This window comes from Sturnus vulgaris, chromosome W (genome assembly GCF_052056855.1).
Source record: "Sturnus vulgaris isolate bStuVul1 chromosome W, bStuVul1.hap1, whole genome shotgun sequence".
In the NCBI taxonomy this organism is placed as follows: Eukaryota; Metazoa; Chordata; class Aves; order Passeriformes; family Sturnidae; genus Sturnus; species Sturnus vulgaris.
Window position 1 is genome coordinate 42646827 of NC_142282.1, and position 21704 is coordinate 42668530.

The following is a 21704-nucleotide window of genomic DNA, read 5'->3' on the forward strand; positions in this document are numbered from 1 at the left end:
GGCTCGAGGGGAAGGCCAAGAATAACCCTACGGCAGGTTTCATTAGCATTCCTCTGAGCCATCTCTTTAATTAATCAGCTTGTACCACTGGATCAGACACCTGTCTTTCCACTTGCACACGAAGGCAGTCCACAAACTGTAAGAAATTCTCAGAAGCAAACTGTTTAATGTTAACATAACTGCCTTTAGTATCTACTGTTGGTAATTGATTAAAAGCCTTTTCTGCAACATTGCATATTTTATCCAGGACAGACTTGGATAGTACTCTGCTTTGGCTTTCTGGGCAATGCCAATCCTTTTCCCCACATAGGTGTTCATATGTTATGTCATTATTATCAGCATCTTTTGCATCATCTGAGCTTTTTAAAAGCTCTAGTAAAAGCACTTTCAAAGATCTTTTCCACAGGCTTTCCCATAGATCATATTCTGAAGGAGTTAACAGACATCGGAAAAGCTCTTTGATATCATATGGAACCAGTTCGTTTGAGTTAAAGGTGGCTCTCATCATGCCTTTAAAGATTTCACTATTTCTACCAAATTCTCTCTGTACTTTACAAATTTCCTTTTTTATCTTGATAGGACAAAGGTTGATAACTTCTTCTACCATTCCTCTTACCAAGATAAACTACAGGAGCAACTGATGGTATATACTCTTTTTCCTGGTGTTGACTTTCAGGGCTGGGCATCCCCCCCCACCCGGACCGGGGGGCTGCCCACCCCCTTCCACCACGGGGACACCATCAGTTCCGCAGGGGCTGTGAGCTGATCCCTCCCCACCCCCACCCCCACCGGCACTGAACTCAGCAGGGGCTCCACTGCCCTCCCCCACCCCACAGCAGCTTGGAGGGAAGGAATGTGAAACTGGAGCGGGGGAGGGGTGCTGGGATCCAGGGTTGCAACACCTGTGGGCGGGGTCGCTGGGTGCCGTGCAGGGAGGGGTCTTGGAGGGGGGAGGGGACAGTGGAGCCGAGGGCGGGGATGGGTTATGGGAGGGGACAGGCTTAGGGGCAGGGACTGGAGGGTGAAGGGGGTTGGGGGATGAAGGAGGAGACACGTGGCTGCCACCATATGGGACCCCCCCTACGGGCTGTATTGCATGGCCAGAGCTATCTGGGACCCCGACACCTTCTGGTGTAGCCACCTGGCCGTTGCCCAGAGGGGAAGGGAACAAGGAAGGAGTGCTGACAATTTTCAAAAAATTATCAGAACCGGGATACCAGGGAGGACCCAGGGACTCAGAGCAGCCACAGCAGTGCTGGGCGCCCGGCACCCCCCAGGGAGACCCGTGGGTCCCCTCCAGGTCCGGGTTATAGGGTTTTGGGAAAAGGGAAGGTGAGTCTGAACCGTTTTTCTGCTGCTGTCTGTTGTTTTCTCTCTGAATTAAGTTTCCGAATTTGTAAGAAATTCGGGAGGAATACAGAAGCTGTTTTATCTCCATTTTCCACTTTTAAAGTTAATAAATCCTCTATTTCATCCCAAAACGAAATCGAATTCATATTTTGCAATTCAAGGTCAGATTTTTCAACAGACAGCCAGCTGGCAAAACGGGCTAATTTTTTCTTAGATATTAAAACATTTCCTGAACTTAATATCTTCCTTAGTTGGTTTCTTATACTCTTTTGTAAGGCAGATTGCTGTAATCCCATGATGTTTATCAATTTGCCGCTATATCTACCCTACTACAGTTAAAAACACAGGAAGAGAGTTAGTTGTTAAAACGTGCCAGGTACACTACGGTTTTCAGGCTTTACTGGATGCGGAGCCGATGTTAATTTTGCCGTTTCTGTCGGTAAAACCCACGTGGCGCCCACAGCGCTGTAGGGACAGACCCTGCCGCAAAAACCCGCAAAAACCGCAAAAAAACGCAAAAAAACCTCCGTGCCACCGCTTTGAAACCGATCAAAGCTGACTGCCTGCTGCTGCGCCTGGGTGACTGCGTCCAGCCCCCCCAGTCCGCGCGCCACACCACGTGGCCGCAGGCACACTGAGCCGCGCGCATGCCGCGCACACCCCCGCGCCGTCTCTCTCCTCCAGATCTGTGCTGCGCTGGCCAAATGCCACTGGTGAGAACCCCCGGTGGAACTCCAGGAACCCACCAGCCGTGAAGGGAGGCTTCCACTCACCTTTTTTTTTCTTGCAGGCAGAGGCATCTGAGTAACTGTAGTGGGTCTACGTCCAGAACCGACCTGCCTGGGCTTCTGACAGGCTCCCAGTTCGTGCTTAAAGGTCATCGAACTGCACAAAATGCAGCTAAAAGAAATTTAAGCTAGTTGATCAGCTCCAAGGCATCTTGAATCCCGAAAATAGGAGTCACAGCCGGACGTGGTGTGCTCTGTAGAGACCATTCAAGTTGGGCGCCAACAGAGGCTTTTTCTCAGTCCTAAAATGGGGTTCTTCGCCCTTCCTCTGGTCTAGCTCAGGTGTTAGGGTGATGGCTCCCGGGGCCCTTGGCTCATGGATGTAAAGTAGATAACAAAAGAGGCTCTTTTCCCTGATGAAGTTACAGGGTTTATTTCTCGTGGGTAGAGAGGAAAAGAGGCAGCAATAGAGAATGAGACAGAGGTCAGGGGGCACAGATCTTTTCTAGGGTCTGAAAAGGGGGGCTGGGAGAAATTGGATCCCAGCCAGCTCTGTATGGCCAGGAGGGGAGAGGGACCAAGCTAGAGGGCATAGCAGGGGTCACGGAATGTACCATTTACAATGCATCTAGGAAATGCAACAGTCTTTCCTACCTGCTGGATCAGAGGCACATTAGAAGAGCAGTATGGACCTGAGGGGCAGATGCACATACCTTCACACACCTCGCAGTGGGACTGTGGTTAGAGCTGGAGGTTTGATACTCTTCCTAATAATTTGAGCCGTTAAAACAAAGCCAGAGGTAACAGACCAAGTGAAAATACAATGCCAGGTTGAGGAAAGAGAATGTTACCTATCTGAACACCTACATAAATTCCCCATCATTCTCTTGGTTTAGGAGACCAAGCCAATGTCGGTGTAAATGAAAAGAAGTGTGAATATTGATTTTTCTTGAATCAAGACTCAGCTTTATGTCCAAGTCAAAGGCCAATAAACCAGAAAGGCTCCGCTGAGCACAGTGCAGAACTAACACGGAAGACAGTAATTTGACCTCTTATGTAAGCAGTGTTTGCTGGGGCCTTCATGCTGGAGAACAGGAATCAATAACACGCACTCAATATGAATGCAAAGAGCAGAGTCTTTATTTTTAACAAAGAGATGATTTTTATACGTTTTCAGTGGTTACTTAGAGTTTGTTACAAAGAGTACGATTGGTTACACAAAAGACGTATATATGTTAATAGTAATTCTATTGGTTCATCTAAGATCTATCTTTCTACAGTCTAGTTATTGCGTAAGATACTCTTTGAAGTGGACATGGTATGTCAACTAAACAGGATCTTGCTTCCCCAGATGTCTTTTCCTTTGTTCTTGCTTATCTCAACGTTAAAATTTATGATTTTGTTTTTCTCCTATAGTCACGCCAAGGACACAGTAACCTTGAACAGGCCTTTAACATAACTAAGGTAGTTTTCTATAGACAGGCTGCAGAGCCAGAGCTCCTACTAGGCCGCCAGCATCTCCCCCTTTCTTTTCAAAAACAGCATTGGCCATATGTCGAATTTGAAAGGAAAAACACTGGATGATGCAAGGTCCCATACATAACACAATTACTACAATTAGTACAATAATAATTCCTATCTTAAGGATATCTTTTACCCATGCAGAAACAAGACATTAACCCGTCATCAAGGGGGTTGTGATTGACAGTAATCTTCTTAGCGTGATCTTGAAGCCATTCTAGCTGCTGATGGATTGAATCACTATGATCGGACAAGTTAAAACAACACATTCCTTCAAAATCTTCACAGTCTTTACTTTGGGCCAACAAAAGGTAATCAATAGCTGCTCTGTTTTGAAGAATAGCTTGTCAGAGACTACTCATATCTTGAGCCATTTGGGACAGAACTTGTGTAGTGACATTGGCCTGTTTAGCTGTCCAGCACGCTAGGTATTCCTTGCCAGGCTCTATCTCCACAGATTAAATATAGGCCTTGAGGTAGGGAAAGGGCTTAGAAATGTCTAAGTGAATATGACCTGAACCCCACCCATAGGGGGATGATCCACAATGTTCACTACTATTGTAAAACTTACGAGGGGTTAGCCAGACTTGTTTTTTAGATTCGTTAATGTTCCAACTAGTCTGCCCAAAATACACACATCCGGAGTGATTTGCTTTTCGGCTGTCTAGTAAATTTAACTCTTGAGGATCCCATGGCAGGGTTGTATTTAGAGATTTGAATATTTTTCCCAGGCAGTGACTGTTGTTTTTACTTCTGAGCAATTGATAGGGGGGGCTATAGTGATTTCTTGTGGTTGTACCGGTGACCCAATGAGGCAAGTTTTAAATGGGTCAGTGGCTGCACTAAGATGTAAACAAAAATTTGTGTTACCAGTTTTGCTGGCCCAAGCAATCCAGAAGTTCTCTTGAGGGAGGGTGATTGATTGCAAAAAGCACTGGGTAAGAGTCAAACATAGTGTTAGTAGCTTAATTAGCATCATTATTGCTATGGATTTTGCAGGCAACAGTATATTGGCTAGATATAATAATAGTACACCAAGCAGTCTCAACTAGCTTTGTATAATTTAAAATATACCACGCATACAATGCTAAATTCCTTTCTTCTATTGATTCAAATAGGCTTATAGCTTCACTAACAGTTAAGTCAGGCAGTTTTAACCACTTTCTAAGTGATTCTAAAGGTCTTACTGATTGGCGTTCCTGTCATTCATTACATCCCAAAAAGCAAGTATAAATATCACTGGAGTTATACTCCCTTTTACAATTTCCACATAAGAAAGTTCCTAATTTCCATACTACACAACCGCAACGAGGAAATAATACTTCTTGTATTCTAGACCTAAGATATTTCTGTACTAGTCTAGACAAATCAATCACATCTGGAAAGTCTGGGATATTAGGGTGTGTTCTTATTGGTTCCTTAAGAATAATGATTAGGATCGGGATAAGATCTTGCACTCTATTCGTCCACCGTTGAATTTGGCTCCGTGTCTTCTCCAGTTTCCTCAAACTTTGATATCCAAGGCTTGACCCACTTGGCTGGGATCCAATTAGGTTTAGCACCTGTTAATACACAAGCATAACCCCGTCCCCATGTCAATAATTGGTGGGGACCAGTCCATTGTTGTGATTGGGGTTCCCATACAAATACTTGTATCTTATGAACAGTCAAAGATTCATCCTTGCAAAAATGCAGTGTAATGGGCAACCTTTGGGTTTTTAGCTCAGGGCGTTCCATCCACATTTTCCAATTGTGGACATACAATGTTTTTGCTACGATTTCTTGTGGAGAGAGGGTGACATTCCCCTCCCTTTGTAAAGCAGAGAAAAGGCGTTTAAGGTCTTGATGTTTGAGTTCTACAATAGCTTGCCCAGTACTATTGTAAGGTACTCCTGTGACATGGGTAATGTTCCATCTACATAGGAACTCACGTGAAGTAGAACTAACATAATTAGGACCGTTATCTGTTTTTATTTGTTGTGGGACACCAAGCACTGCAAAAGCTTCTAACCAGTGTCTGCAGGTTGCCTTACTTTTGGCGTTTATCATAGGCGTTGCCCATACTAGTCTGCTACAGGTATCAACAGTGACATGTACATGTTTAAAGCGTCCAAATGATGGCACGATTGTGACATCTGATTGAAACAATGTTCTAGGGTGGAGACCACGAGGGTTCACTCCTTGTAACTGGATTGGGGGTAGTTTTGCACAATCAGGACAACATGCTATGATACCTCGTGCCTCTCATTTTGTTAGATGGAATTCCTTCTGTAGGCTTAATGCTGACTGGTGAAAAAAGGCATGAGAGGCAACGGCAAGGTCAAAATTACTGAGTCCAATGGCTGGTGAGGATACGATTTGGTCAATTTTGGTGTTTCCTTCTGATAAAAACCCTGGTAGATTGAGATGGCTGCGGATATGTGTTGAGAAAAAGGCATGGTGCCTGATATTAATTACATTTACTAGAAGAACGAGTTCATGATAAATTAAAGAGTTTGAAATTCGACCTATTAATGCGTCCTCAATTCTTTCCAAGATAGAGGCAACATACAAGGAATCGCTAACGAGATTAATTTCTTGAAAGTCAAAGTGTTGAAAAGCTAAGGTTACAGCCTTGAGTTCAAGTAATTGTACTGATCCTTCCGGATGTTGGTAAACTACGACATCCCAGTTGCCATTTTTCCATATTGCATATCCGAACCTTTTGGTCCTTCCACTGGCATCAGTAAAAACAGTGATCGCATTGGGAATTGGCTTAGAGTTTCGCAATGTTTGACCTTTTAGTGGGAGGTTAGTGGAAAACAAGGCATGTGACAGATAATGATTGTCAAGTTCTAAGCCAATAGTGGCTGTAGCAAATGTATACAATAGTGATTGCCATTCAGTGCAAAGAGACAAATTATTTATGGGCACATAAAGAGAAGATGCATCAACTCCAAAAACAGTACGCACTCGTTGGCGTGCTTTCAGAATTAAGGATCCTAAATGATCAATACATCTTGTAACAGAGGAAGTGGGGCTACATGCTAAAAACACCCATTCCAATAAGAAGAAAGTCTTGAATGATTCCTGCCCAATTATAGCAATTTGTTCAGCAGGGTAGTTAATGATATAAAGGTTTATTGGTATGGTAGGATCAAACCTAAAAGCAGTTGTACAATGCAACTTTTTAGCAATTATTTGTAGTGCTTGTTTCCCTTCTTGGGTTAATTCCCTTTTTGATGTGTTATGTTGTTTAATGTTAATTTTCCTTCTGTGTTGATGGTTCATCCAAGTTTCTTTCCCCTAAGTTAAGTGCATAATGGTTTTTCCCTTTCCCGCCCTTGTCCTAGTCAGTCATCCTAAACCCCTCCCCTTTATCTGGAACCTTCCCTGTCCTTCACCCTAAACCCTGCCCCACAGGATGTCAATCCTTTGTAGCCCCTCCCTTTGTTCTAGAAGTTTCTGTGTCAAGCATTCCCTCTTGTATTCATGATTGGTTATATTGTATGTATCCCCACCCTCGGTTTACCTTATTGGCTCATTGTACCCCTTTCCCCACCCTCTGTACCTCCCCCCGTTAACCGTTATTGGCCAGAGTTTTGTGCCTTCCCCTTGCTCCTCCCCCGTACTTAGGCCTGTGTAGAACCCATTCTAACTGCCTTTTGCGGTTCCCCCTCCTAACCTCCGGACTTGTTACCTTTTCCTTCAATAAATCCCTTCCCCCAGAACCGTAAAAGGTCTCTCCTGCGACTCTTTATCCCTCCCTGACGACTCGCCCAGGCGTAGCTGTTGCTACACCCCTTCTGCGGCTCCCAGAGTGGTGCCGGGGAGGGGCCACTCACTGACGTAGGCTTCCCGGAGCTAGCCGGTAGCCCAGGTGAGGTGGGCAGCGGGTGGAAGAAAGGTCACCTTTTATCATTAATGTCCTTTGAACCTTGTAACAATTTTCTTAAAGGATCTAAGTCTTGATTTGAAATACCTGCCCATGCACGTATGCTTTGAATGTCTCCTAGAAGCTTTTGCACATCATTGACTGTTTCAATATTTGCATGTAAAGTTACCTTTTGAGGCACAAAGCGAGCTTGTGTTATTTTAAAGCCCAAGTAAGACCAAGGGTCGGAGAATTGCACCTTTTTTTCTGCCACTTTCAATCCCCACTTTTCTAATTCTAGCAATAATTCCTTTTGTTTTAAGTGGGGTAATGGAAATTCACTTGCGACTAAAATGTCATCCATATAATGATATGTTAGAAAATTTGGATTATTAAGTCTCCATTGATGTAAGGCTTGGTCTACAAACCATTGACAAATTGTAGGACTATTTTTCATACCTTGAGGGAGTACCACCCACTCATATCTTTTCATAGGTGCACTGTGATTAATGGAGGGCACACTAAATGCAAATCGTTTGGTATCTTCAGGGTGCAACAGAATGCTAAAAAAGCAATCTTTGATATCAATAATAAACAGGTGATAGTTTTTTGGTAAACCAGCTGGCGATGGCAAACCTGGTTGCAGAATTCCTAAAGAGTGCATTTGATTATTGACTGCCCTTAAGTCATGTAAAAATCTCCATTTTCCCGACTTTTTTTGTATAACAAAAACGGGGGTATTCCAGGGACTCATAGAAGGTTGTAAATGACCAAAGGCTAATTGTTCTTGTACTAATGAATGGAGATGCTCTAATTTATCTTTAGTGATGGGCCACTGAGCCACCCATACTGGTTGGTCAGATTTCCATGTTAGTTGTATAGTGGGTCGAGCACCTATCGGCTCAGTGGCCGCCCCTGAAAATGTTGGTTGGTTAAAATGACATTCCATTGACTAAGCATGTCTCTACCAAGGATCCAAAGAGGAGTGTCTAGTACATAAGGTTTTACTACAGCCTTGTTTCCCTCTTTATCAGTAATTTCTACGAATTCCTAACTTTGTAAAGTACGGGTGGTTCCAGCAACTCCTAAGATTTGCTCATTTAAGAGTGTAGTGGGCCACTGCTGAGGCCAAGCAATTAGTGGTATTATGGTGACGTCTGACCCAGTGTCTAGCATCATTGAATGTTCAAGCATTTTGGAATCATCGATATTATCAGAATACAATTTTACGGTTACTTGCCGGGTCGGTCTATCACTAGTCATGACTTGAGCAAAGGCAATTAAGGGTCCGGTACTACCAAAACCACCAGATCTTTGTGAATTAGTAGCTGTTGGAACCTGGGGAAGAAAAGGAACAAGTTGAGCAATTACACTACCTTGTGGAATGAACATTGGTGGGGAAAAGACTTTCACTACTATTCTGATAATACCACTATAATCAGCATCAATTACACCAGGTAAAACGAAAATGCTGTCTAAAGTGGCCGACGATCTCCCTAGCAATAATGCGGCCATACCGCCACCTAGTGGACCTTTGGTAGTACTATCGATGACGGTAACAGAATCATCAAAAATAGTCACGGAGTCTCTAGTTACCAAATAGACTCCAGCGCTCCTTTTTGTGGCGGGGAGCATGTTGTAGAGACAGCCATGGCTACTGAGGGGTTCTTTTTGTTCGCCGCCCCCCCTTGCGGCTCATCTCGTTTCCCGCCAACGGTGTCCCATCCTTTTTAAATTTGGATCGGCATTCATTTGCCTTGTGGCCAAACTTTTCACATCGGCGGCAAGTGCCGACAAATGATGTAGATGTGAGGTTCGTATTGTTATTTTGTTGTTGTTTTGCCAAACTTGAAGGACAATGCTTTCTAATATGTCCGGTATGACCGCAATTATAGCATGTATTGGGAGGGCCTTTGTCCCCGTTCCCTTGCTTGTGTGCTTGAGTAATGGCTGCAGCTAAAGCAGCAGCATGAATTCGAGCTTTCTCCTTTTCAATTTCTAAAGGGGCTCGTGAACATTGTTCAATCATTTGTATTATTGTCATACGAGCTGGTAATGCTGCTAATAATCGCTTGCAGGTGGCATTTGCATTTTGCATAGCTATTTCTTTTACTAAAGTATCTTTCATATCAGGAGGGACATCTGGTGCTACCTCTACTCCTTCTTTAATCCTGTCCACAAAAGACAAAAAGGATTCATCTTCCTTTTGCTGAATATGTAAATAAGGTTGTCGAGGCTTACCTACTTGGGGCAAGTTGTTAAAAGCTTCTAAAGCAGCAGACTTGCTTTGAGCTAAAATGCGAGCCCCTAACATTGCCTGTCTTTGTGGATCGATGAATTGACCATTTCCCATAAGCATATCTAGCGTGGCAAAGCGTAGAGGATCACCTTGCGGCAAATTGACATTATCTAATTGTTTAAGCTCCAATCTTTGTTGCCACTTTGCTAAAAATAACATATAACTAGTAGGTCCTAGTATAAGCTCAAACATAGCCTTAAGGTCGGCAGGGATGAGTTCTTGATATTTTAGCAATGCTTCTACTTGCCGCCTTACCAAGCGATTATCAACACCGTAGTCCATTACAGATTTTTGAACCCTTGCTATCATTTGCCAGTCTAAGGGCTGCCAAGCATTATTACCACCAGTTCCTCGCACCACCAGAGCTGAGACAAACTGAAAATCTCCCGTCAACTCAGCATTTGTTACCACTCCTTTCCACCTCTTATTCATGTCAAAAGAAGGGTCTTTGGGGATGGAAGTTTTGTCAGGACCTTTCCCTGAGCCTCCTGAGCCTCCTGAGCCTCCCAAGCCTCCCGAGCCTCCCGAGCCTCCCAAGCCTGCCGAGCCTCCCTCCCCTCCTTTGTTCCACCAACGCTGAAAAGAGTCATTAGAGGTAGTTAACAATCCTGTCCCTTCCTTTTCTGTAGAATGAGAAACATTTGTGTTTTCAATTTCGGAAAGCATTATTGGGGGTAAACCTTTAGATGTTAGAAATTGATTTGCAGTAGGCATATCCCACTCCCCCGCCTTAACCAAACTGATAATGTTCTGTGGGCGTTGAGATGTAGAAGTATTCGGTGCAGAAAAAGAATTTTCCTCTAAAGTTTTGAGGCTGGAGAGAATGGCGTTATGGGCCTTTTTATATGCTTCCCGAATCGTTTTACTTTTGGAACCCTTATCAAGCCGCTTCATTTCACCTAACAGTTCAAGCATGGTTTCGGTCTGCTTTTGCAGTGTGGACTGTAAATCGTCCGTGTCCATTTCTGTTTCTTCGGGAAGAGGCACAGTCGCTGGGTCGAAAGTCGGAGGTGAGGGCAGATGTAACACGGGGTCAGTACTAGTGGGATTAGCGGGCGCTACGCTCATTCTTACTGGGGGTGCCGTAGGTACCGAGGGCACAGAGGGTGCCGTAGGTTCCGGGGGTGCAAAGGAAGGCACATTATGAACATCGGTAGGGTCCCAGGGTGGTATTAAATCATCATAGGGGCCACGGGCGGCAGGGGCTGACACCAACGCGGGTGGGACAGTAGCAGACTCTTGGGTGAGTTTACCAGCTACGGCTGTGACCATGGTCTGTGCTGCGAGTTCCAGCTCAATTTCAGCACCCATTTGTTCAATTAACATGTGCAGCTGCCGGTACGTAGGAGCTAAGGATTTTACCTCCTTATTCCCAGTTTGTATAGCTTCCCACAAATCTGCCCCGACTTCTTGCCAAGTAGTCTCTTTAAAAACATCGGTAGAGTCTTTTAAAAAAACACGATGTTTAGCCCAATACAGTAAATTCACGAGCGAAGACCGATCAACAGTCTCTCCTTACTTTTGGGCAAGTTTCATTAAGGCATCAACAGTAGCCTTCTCGATAGCTGATACCATGTTTCCCATCCCGCAAATTTTTTACAGCCGTCTAAGGCTCCGACTCACCGGTCGACAGTGGCCACTCGCGCCTTTCTCGGACGCCCAGAGGCAACCGCTGCGGAAAGTGAACGTTCTCCTAGGGGGCACGCACAGACACCCTCCACATAAAAGTCAGTCTGTTAAGCAATCTGGCCCCTTCGGATCATCACGTCGGGGTCACCAAGATGCTGGGGTTTTCATACTGGAGAACAGGAATCAATAACACGCACTCAATATGAAAGCAAAGAGCAGAGTCTTTATTTTTAACAAAGAGATGATTTTTATACGTTTTCAGTGGTTACTTAGAGTTTGTTACAAAGAGTACGATTGGTTACACAAAAGACGTATATATGTTAATAGTAATTCTATTGGTTCATCTAAGATCTATCTTTCTACAGTCTAGTTATTGCGTAAGATACTCTTTGAAGTGGACATGGTATGTCAACTAAACAGGATCTTGCTTCCCCAGATGTCTTTTCCTTTGTTCTTGCTTATCTCAACGTTAAAATTTATGATTTTGTTTTTCTCCTATAGTCACGCCAAGGACACGGTAACCTTGAACAGGCCTTTAACATAACTAAGGTAGTTTTCTATAGACAGGCTGCAGAGCCAGAGCTCCTACTAGGCCGCCAACAGTGTTGGAATGTTTCCCCATCCAAAAGGAAGGATGTCAAATGCTTCTTTGGAAATATTTTAACTTCTGTGCATTTCTTTCTTTGTAATGAACTAATCTGTAACAAGCCAGGACGTGATTGTGTTCAGTAGAAACAGATCAATGGCAACATTTAGCCTAAAGGTTTTATGAGATTGATCAGGAAGTTCGATTTAAAGGCACTGTAGTCATATTTAATTTTATTTCTCTCCTTACTTGAGTCTCTGAAACAGGGACCTTCAATTGGACAGGAACGGGACACTGAAGCAAATTGTAATGGATAACGTAATGGCTTACCCGGAAGCATTTTGTGGGGACTTCTTCTAGGTATCCATCAGCAAGCATTTTGGTGTGAAGGAAATCTTCAAACAGGTAAAACAAAAATTCCCGTTGGTTTAAAAGCTGACTGCTACATTAATTTTTCACTTTTGAGAAAATTTTCATGACCTTTAAAATTCAGACTATATCAAGTATTGTTTCAGCCATTGAAGAAAGGGCTTTTGATAGAGATAGGAGAGGAAAACCAAAATATTTCTCAGAGCCACACTTTCAACTCTGTCCTTGTTACAAACAGCACTTGAGCAAATTCATTTGCCTTTGGAACAGAAAACGACAAGGTAACAGGCTTATCATTACGGATTTGAGTGTTCCAGGTTCTTTAGATAGTAAGTGATCTATTCAAGATGATCTCTTACTGAAATAGATCCATTTTGAGAAGGGCTATGGATTTCTTAGAAGAAAGCAAATCCCTATGTTAAAACGGTGTGGTGGGTGTTTTTTGTTGTTGTTTTGCTTTTAGAACTCGCAAGGCACAATCGACTTCGAAGTTTGAGATACGAATAAGACCACGACATTCCAAACAGGTGTTTCTTTTTGGTTGTTTTTCAATCTGTATATCTTTGGATTGTAACCAGTAGAAGTGTGCTTGAACTGGAAAGAAGTAGCTGAGGTTTCAGAAGTGGAACATACGGTGGAACAGTAAGCTGAGAGCATTGTGCAAGGAGAGGAAAGAGGGGAAAATGGTAAGAGTTTCCTGAGTCGGAAGGGACCCCTAGGGATCGTCAAAGTCCAACTCCTGGCCCTGCACAGACACTCCAACAGTCCCACCCTCTGCATCCTAGAGAGCATTGGCCAAACGCTCCTGGATCTCTGGCAGCCTTGGGGCTGTGCCCATTGCCTGGAGAACCTATTCAGTGCCTGACCAGACTCTGAGGAAAAAAACCTTTCCCTGATAGCCAGCCTAATCGTCCCCTGACACAGCTCCTGGCATTCCCTTGGCTCCTGTCCCTGGTCGCAGAGAGCAGAGAGCAATGCTGTCCCTGTGCTGCCCTTGAGAGGAGCTGCGAGGTGCCAAGTGAGGTGTGAGCTCAGTGTCCTCTCTGCAGCTGAACCAAATGCCCTCAGCCACTCTTTGTATGGCTTCCCCTCCAGCCTCTTCACTATCTCTGTGTCCCTCCTTTGGATATTTCTCCAATAGCCTGAGGTCTTTCTGACGTTGTGGCATCCAAAATTGCCCCCAGGGCTTGAAGAGAGCGCAGTCCCAGCCCAGAGCAGAGCAGGACAATCACCTCTCTCGAGCCAGCGGTGCCACAAGATAGGGACAGTTGTCAAAAATCAGCTGGAGAAACAAATCTAACAGAGAAACAGGTGATCTTGGCAAAGGAAATGGAAGAACCAGGGGAAGAAGAAGATGAGGAGACGATTCCTTGTAAAAGTGAAGAAAATGAGCATGCTGAACAGGGACTAAGCATTATGCAGCTAAGTGAGCAAGAGAATAAGTTTGAAAGTGAAGGCAGTTTTGTCCGAAAGAAGGAGGAATAGGAAGTCTTTTTGCTGAGAATGAATAGAACGTTTTTTTCCGCTTAGTTTGTATACGAAGTGCACAGGGCTCTAGATCCTTTTGCGGAAAGGTCGAGTGTGTAAAGTTGTGTCTGGGGTGACTGTATGATGCCTATATCCCCAAATCGTCTGTTCTGTTGGTGTTGAATATTAAATTCTGCAACTTTAAGACTGGTTCCAGGAGTGAAAGGGCAGAGGGGGGAAGAAGAAGAACTGCAGAGTTTGGTATCAGAGACTGCACTGGCTCCCCCGCATTCCTGCTCTCAGACTGTGTTGTCTGCGGTGGACAGCGAGAGAGAGAGCTCTCCTTTGCTCTTGGTTAGTTTTTTGGCTAGCTGAGGCAGAGAAGCCCCCTGGATTTTTTTTGTTTTTGTTTTTTGGGGGTTTTTTTTCATTTTTTTTTTCCTTCTATTTTCCTGGAACTGTTTGAACCTGCTTTGGACTGAAAACCCAGAAGAGCACCGGGAGCTCACACCTGTGGCCCACCGGGCCTGGCCTGGGCCGAGGCATCCCCAGCACAGGAGGGACTGAGAGCAGACTGAGTGAGCCGGGCAGCCACGGAAAGAACTCTTCTAAATCTGCCGTCTCTTCGGAACAGCGAGAGGTTTTGCTGTTTGATATTGTTCATTGGTGTGCTGGGAAGTGTGTTGCCTGTTGAGTAAACAGTTCTTTTTTTTCCACTTCTCTCCAATTTTGTTTTCCTTTTTCCCGAGGGACCTCATTCAGAGGTTACCTCCCAAATTTGCCCTAAACCAGGACAAGTTGGTAATCATTTTGGAGCGAATTTGGAGGTTTTTGTGGTCTCAGGTGAATTTTGGGTTGAATTCTGGGGACTTGGTGGTTCCCAGGTGAATTGGGGGACGGGGGGGGGAGGGGTGATTTGGGGAGATCCTGGTGAGTTTGAGGGGTCCCAGGTTGATTTTGGGGGAGAATTTGTGGAATTTTGGGAGATCTCGGGTAGCGAGGTTTGGGGTTGTGTTGGTCTGAATGAAAAATCAGTGCGAGACTCCAAGTCAGTAATACAATTTCATAGGGGAAAAGAGAAAAAATAAAATACATGCAGTAATATAAAAGAAAAACCACCAACAAAATCAGAAATACAACCTGACACCCTGTCAGTCAGGGTGTTGGTAGCAGTCCCTATAAATGATGGCTGCAGTCCTCCTGGATGACAGATGTGGTTGAGTTGAAGCAGTGCTCCTGTAGAAGGTGCAGTTTTCCTCTGAAGATCCAGCGATGATGTGGAAAAAGGTCCGACTTCCTCTGGGATCCAGTGGAAAGGACTGCTTTGGTGTTCCAAATCTCAGTTTTTATTTTGGTAGGAAATGTTTGGCTCCTCCCCCTGGCTGGAGCATCTCCCAATGGGATGATGTAATCTTATCAGTCACACAATATAACTTAATGGCCCATTAACAGAATATATCTTCTGGAGGAAGGATGGGTTGTGAAAAGATAATGATGATCATCCCCCTGATCTTATCAGATGGCACATCAGCAGAGGATATCTCCCACAGAGATAAGGATCACCACCCCTCCCACATTTTAACAGATGGTGATAGAATACACATTTTTGCATTGTCCCCCAGGACATAATCCACCCCTTATTCTATTACCATCTACATCAGACCCAAACCAATACCCTGTTACAGATATATAATACAAAATGAAACCTTACATAGAGTTCTCACTAAAAATTAGGTCTCCTTGCTGTACACAACGGGTTTCCCCATCTTTCTGCATTACCCACCAAGTGCAACCAGGTCCTTGAGTAAAAAAAAAATCCCACGGATTGGTATGGCTTTGCTTGTGGTGGGATTAATCCAAACAGTCTTTCTTAAAATACCTTTCATGTGTGCCACAGGGACCTTGTTCCCGTCCACTGTGTGCAGGGGTTCAGAGTGGGCAGGACCAGCTCCATTTATGGACCCTCGGGTGTTTCTAACCATCCTGTAGTTGCTTCCACCATGGTCAGTACGTAGTGCTTGCCCTGGTGGGTTTGGGAAAGGGTGATGTAGTCAATTTGCCAGGCTTCCCCATACCTGTACTTTGACCATCGTCCACCGTACCACAGAGGCTTCACCCGCTTGGCCTGTTTTATTGCGGCACAGGTCTCGCAGTCGTGGATGACCTGTGAGATGCTGTCCATGGTAAGGTCCACCCCTCGGTCACGGGCCCATCCGTATGTTGCATCTCTCCCCTGATGACCAGAGGCATCATGGGCCCAACGAGCTAGGAATGCTTCTCCCTTGTGCTGCCAGTCTAGATCCACCTGTGATACTTTCACTTTGGCAGCTCGGTCCACCTGCTCTTTGTTGTGATGTTCTTCATTAGCCCAGCTTTTGGGTACATGTGCATCCATGTGTCAAACCTTTATGGTCAATTTCTCTACTCCGGCAGCAACGTCCTGCCAAATCTCAGCTGCCCAGATGGGTTTCCCTCTGCGCTGCCAGTTGGCCTTTTTCCAGCTTTCCAGCCATCCCCACAGAGCATTAGCTACCATCCATGAGTCAGTGTAGAGATAAAGCCTTGGCCACTTCTCTCGTTCAGCAATATCCAAAGCCAACTGGACGGCTTTTATCTCTGTGACCTGACTCGATCCACCTTGTCCCTCGGTAGCTTGTGCAACTTGTCGTGTGGGGCTCCATACTGCAGCTTTCCATTTCCGGTTAGTGCCTACAATTCGGCAGGAACCATCAGTGAAGAGGGCATATTGTCTTTCGGTCTCCGGTAGCTCATTATATGGTGGGGCTTCCTCAGCACGTGCCACTTGCTCCTCTTGTTCTTCAGAAGACAATCCAAAACTCTCACCTTCAGGCCAGTTTGTAATTATTTCCAGAATCCCAGGGCGATTTGGATTCCCAATACGGGGGTGCTGAGTGATGAGTGCAATCCACTTGCTCCATGTGGTGTCAGTGGCGTGATGTGTGGAAGGCACCTTTCCCTTGAACATCCAACCCAGCACTGGTAGTCGGGGTGCCAGGAGGAGTTGTGTTTCTGTGCCAATCACCTCTGAGGCTGCTTGAACTCCTTCATAGGCGGCCAAGATCTCCTTCTCTGTGGGAGTGTAGTTGGCTTCAGATCCTTTGTAGCTTCTGCTCCAGAATCCCAGTGGTTGACCCCGAGTTTCACCAGGCACCTTCTGCCAAAGGCTCCAGGACAGACCATGGTTCCCGGCTGCAGAATAGAGCATGTTCTTCACATCTGGTCCGGTCCTGACTGGGCCAAGGGCTACTGCATGAGCAATCTCCTGCTTGATCTGGGCGAAGGCTTGCTGCTGCTCAGGGCCCCAGTGGAAATCGTTCCTCTTCCGGGTAGCCAGGTAGAGAGGGCTCACAATCTAACTGTACTCAGGAATGTACATTCTCCAAAAGCCTATGGCACCTAGGAAAGCTTGTCTTTCCTTCTTGTTGGTAGGTGGAGACATAGCGGCGATATTATTAATTACCTCTGTTGGGATCTGATGACATCCATCTTGCCACTTGACTCCTAGAAACTGAATTTCCTGAGCTGGTCCTTTAACTTTACTTCGCTTAATGGCAAAACCGGCTTTCAGCAGAATCTGGATAAACTTCTCTCCTTTCTCAAAGACTTCCCCTGCTGTGCTGCCCCATACAATGATGTCATCGATATACTGTAGATGTTCGGGGGCTTCACCCTTTTCCAGTTCAACCTGGATCAGTCCATGACAGATGGTGGGACTGTGCTTCCACCCCTGGGGCAGACGATTCCAGGTGTACTGCACGCCCCTCCAGGTGAAAGCAAACTGAGGCCTGCATTCTGCTGCCAGAGGAATGGAGAAAAATGCATTGGCGATGTCAATGGTGGCGTACCACTTTTCTGCCTTGGACTCCAGCTCGTACTGGAGTTCCAGCATGTCCAGCACAGCAGCTCTCAGTGGTGGAGTCACCTCATTCAATGCACGATAGTCTACGGTTAATCTCCATTCTCCTTCAGATTTACGCACAGGCCAGATTGGGCTGTTGAAGGGTGAGTGGGTTTTGCTGACCACCCCTTGACTCTCCAGTTTACGGATCATTTCATGGATGCGAATCACTGAGTCTCTGTCAGTATGGTATTGCCGATGGTGTACTGTTGTTCTGGCGATTGGTACCTGTTGCTCTTCAACTCTCAGTAGTCCCACAGCAGAGGGGTCATCTGCAAGACCAGGCAAGCTGTTCCGTTTTCTAATGTTGTCTGTCTCTACCGCAGCTATCCCGAAAGCCCAGCGATATCCTTTTGGGTCTTTGAAGTATCCATTTCTAAGATAGTCTATGCCAAGGATGCATGGGGCCTCTGGGCCAGTCACGATGGGGTGATTGTGCCACCTGTTCCCAGTTAAACTCACTTTGGCCTCCACTACAGTCAGCTGCTGGGATCCTCCTGTTACCCCAGAAATAGAGATGGATTCTTCTCCTACATACTTTGATGGCATCAGAGTACATTGGGCGCCGGTGACAACCAAAGCCTTATGTTTTTATGGGTCGGATGTGCCAGGCCATCGGGTCCACACAGTCCAATAGATCCGATTATCCCTCTCCTCTACCTGGCTAGAGGCAGGACTCCTCTATTCCTGATCTTGGTACATGTCGCTCTCTTCCTGTAAATAGGTTCTTGAGGTCCCTTCAAGAGGATCAGTCATATCATCATTCTGATACTGTCTGGAGTTCTGTACACGAGAGACTGGAGCAGCATTGACTCTAGATGAGCTTCTTGTGGTAGGTGTCCCTCTTTTCAGCTCACGTACCCGGGCTGCTAAGGAGGAGGTGGGTTTTCCATCCCACTTCCTCATGTCTTCTCCATGCTCCTGAAGGAAAAACCAGAGGTTACCTCGTGGAGTGTGTCTTCTCTCCCTGCCTGAGGATTGCCGGCTCCTAATGGCAGAAACTCTTGTTGGTTCTGGAGAGATCTGGTAGTTGTTTTCCTTAAGTTCTTTTTTTAGTTTCTGATGGCCCTCTTCAATCAATCTTCAGACTTGCTCCACCAGCCTTGTTTCCACGGATGAGACATGGGTACGAAATGGGGCTGTGACAGTGTCCTCAAAAATTCTTAGTTTATTGGCCAAGACCCCTACCATGTCCTCACCTTCCCTCCACTGCAGCGTTGCCAGGTAATGGGAATACATCTCTGATCTAAGCCATGCAAATCTCAACCACATCTGTGACGTGCACCGGACACAGTCTAGGCTCTTAGGAAATCTCTCATCTTCTGAGAAAATGATCTCCAGCACGGCCAATTCCCTCAGGCATCGGATACCTTGTTCTATTGTGCTCCATTTTCCTTGGTGCACCTGGAGATCTTCTTTACAAAGCTATCTGTCTTTCACACTTGTCAGCAGTCGCCTCCAGAGGCTGAGAGTTTCTTGGGTTCTCCCAATCCCCTGGTCAATGACCACATCCCTGGACAGAGATCCCAGTTGCCTGGCCTCACTTCCATCCAGAATGGTGTCATTGGCTGCAGCGCCCCGGTGCGGGGCAGCCAGATCAAGATGGACTCATTTGTCTGGTGGGTGAATTCCCTCTGCAGGTCACGCAGCTCACCCAGGGATAGAGAGCGAGTGATGATTTCTGTCTCTGTCTCTTCCGCTGGGTCCGAAGGTCCTGACACGTCCTCGTCAGTCACTATGTGGACTGATTTGCTCTTTGATTTCTTCTTCTGAACGGGGGCAACTGCTACTGGTCTAGGCTGTTCTGGTGCAGTGATAGTTTGTGTGGAGATGCTGATGGTGCTTCTGGCTTTTTTTCTCCTCTGTGGCAGTCTGCATAGACACGGACACTGTTGCTTTGTGTTTGGTTCTTCTCCTCTTTGTGATATTGCGTGCAGACGTGGACAAAGTTGATTTGTTTCTTTTTCCTCTTCCTCAAGAATACGCAGCAATACACCATGTTGTGTTTTATTTCTAAGCATGTTGTAGGCTGTGCAGAGGAGACAAAGCAGAACTAACAACAATATTATGCTGTCCTTAGCATCCAGCGGGAACTCAACATTTCCAAAAACTACTGAATCAGGCCGGAAAGATTGGAAAAATCATTCTTTACCCCTCCCCCGAAGGGCTGGGTGTGATTGTTAAAACCCCGGATGTAGCAACCTAGACTGGGACAAGCAAACAAAGTCGAGTATATATTCCGAATTATGTTCATTGCCTCAGAGGTTATCATGCAGTAGACATAATAGGCCAATAAAGCAATTTTTATACCATATCCTGGTCTACACAGGAGCATTACAGCTGGCAGATAGTTCCCCATGTGCGGAAAAATATAGAGAACAAGATATAAAACCCATGTAAGCATGTTGAGAATCATGGTGAATACAAAATTGTAATACTGACCTTTCTCAGTACCCTTCGTGCCCCACGTTGGGCGCCAATAAATGTGTTGGTTGGAAAGTAAAACCAGTGCGAGATTCCAAGTCAGTAATACAATTTAATAGGAGAAAAGAGAAAAAATAAAATACATGCAATAATATAAAAGAAAAAACCACCAACAAAGTCAGAAATACAACCTGACACCCTGTCAGTCACGGTGTTGGTAGCAGTCCCTATAAATGGTGGCTGCAGTCCTCCTGGATGGCAGATGTGGTTGAGTTGAAGCAGTGCTCCTGTAGAAGGTGCAGTTTTCCTCCGAAGATCCAGCGACGATGTGGGAAAAGGTCCAACTTTCCTCTGGGATCGAGTGGAAAGGACTGCCTTGGTGCTCCAAATCTCAGTATTTATCTGGGTAGGAAATGTTTGGCTCCTCCCCCTGTCTGGAGCATCTCCCAATGGGATGATGTAATCTTATCAGTCACACAATATAACTTAATGGCCCATTAACAGAATATATCTTCTGGAGGAAGGATGGTGTTGGGGGTTGAATGCTTCCGTTTTCTTTCTGTGCAATTTTCTCCCATTGTTATGCTAAGTAAATGCGGCTACACCTTAAAACTACAGATAATGTTCTCTCGTAGGGGGGTGGGTGGAGGGGGAGGGAGGGGGAAAACCGGAAAAGGAAAGGTGGAAAGGGGGCTGGAGCAGGCGGCTCTCTCTCGCTTGGCTCGTGGAGTGGGAGTACAGCCCGGGGCTCCGGTCTGGCATCTCCACTGCCATCCCTGCACTGAGATCCACCCTCCTTGCCATTGGACATCGCTCTGCTGCTCTCCCATCTCACCCTACTATTTCCAGACACCCTGCTGAGCATAACAAACGACACCGTGAGGGGGAGTCACTTTCCCAGCCTCTCTCACCCCTGGGACGCCACGCCATCACTCCAGCCCTCTTCAACTGTACGGGACCTGCCCTGCCACAACAGCACCGGTAACTGAGTGCAGGGAGACGGCCTGCCGCCAAAAGGGACTGGAGCTGAGCTATACTGTTCTGTTCTGTTTTCAGTTTTTATAGCTGTTGTTGTTTTTTCTGCCTTGTTAGATATCAGTAAAGAACTGTTACCCTTATGCCCACATCTCCTGCCTGAAGGCTTCTGATTTGGACCTAAAATAATTAAAAGGGAGGGGGTTGCATTCCGCATCTCAGGAAAGGGGCTCTTGCCTTTCCTTAGCATATACCTGTCTTTCAAACCAAGACAATAATACAACATATTATAACATAACAAGGTGATTTTAAACAGAATTATTTAATCATATAATTTCCTTTATCTAGTGTCCATGCTTCACTTCAGAGCTTAGTATTCTGGTTTATGCAAACCCCAATGCTTTTGTGATTAACACGAATCTTTTATCAATTGTCACAATTTCCCCACTTCTCTTTTTTTATCCCATTGATTCGTGTTCTGGTTTCAAATTTTGTCAGTACCTCTTGTACTGACATTAATTTTGTTGCCTTCTCAGGGTCTACTGGTATTGTAGCAACTTGCATTCCTTGAACCACCGACTGGA

At 45.5% G+C, this 21704-nt stretch overlaps 2 protein-coding genes across 2 annotated transcripts in view; both read right to left on the bottom strand.

Annotated features, from left to right (window-relative positions):
* LOC148220194 (endogenous retrovirus group K member 8 Gag polyprotein-like) overlaps positions 1-1999 on the bottom strand; it is a 46103-nt gene extending 44104 nt beyond the window's left edge. Inside the window, exons 1-2 of the mRNA XM_088155798.1 lie at positions 1967-1999; positions 1801-1830 (exon numbers count right to left, since the gene is read on the bottom strand). Of these exons, the coding sequence (XP_088011924.1) occupies positions 1801-1830; positions 1967-1999 (63 nt within the window). The remainder of the gene's footprint in view (positions 1-1800; positions 1831-1966) is intronic.
* Positions 2000-9106: 7107 nt separating this feature from the next.
* LOC148220195 (endogenous retrovirus group K member 8 Gag polyprotein-like) overlaps positions 9107-21704 on the bottom strand; it is a 190351-nt gene continuing 177753 nt past the window's right edge. The window contains exons 2-3 of the mRNA XM_088155799.1: positions 11375-11444; positions 9107-10374 (exon numbers count right to left, since the gene is read on the bottom strand). Coding sequence (XP_088011925.1) covers positions 9107-10374; positions 11375-11444 — 1338 coding nt within the window. The remainder of the gene's footprint in view (positions 10375-11374; positions 11445-21704) is intronic.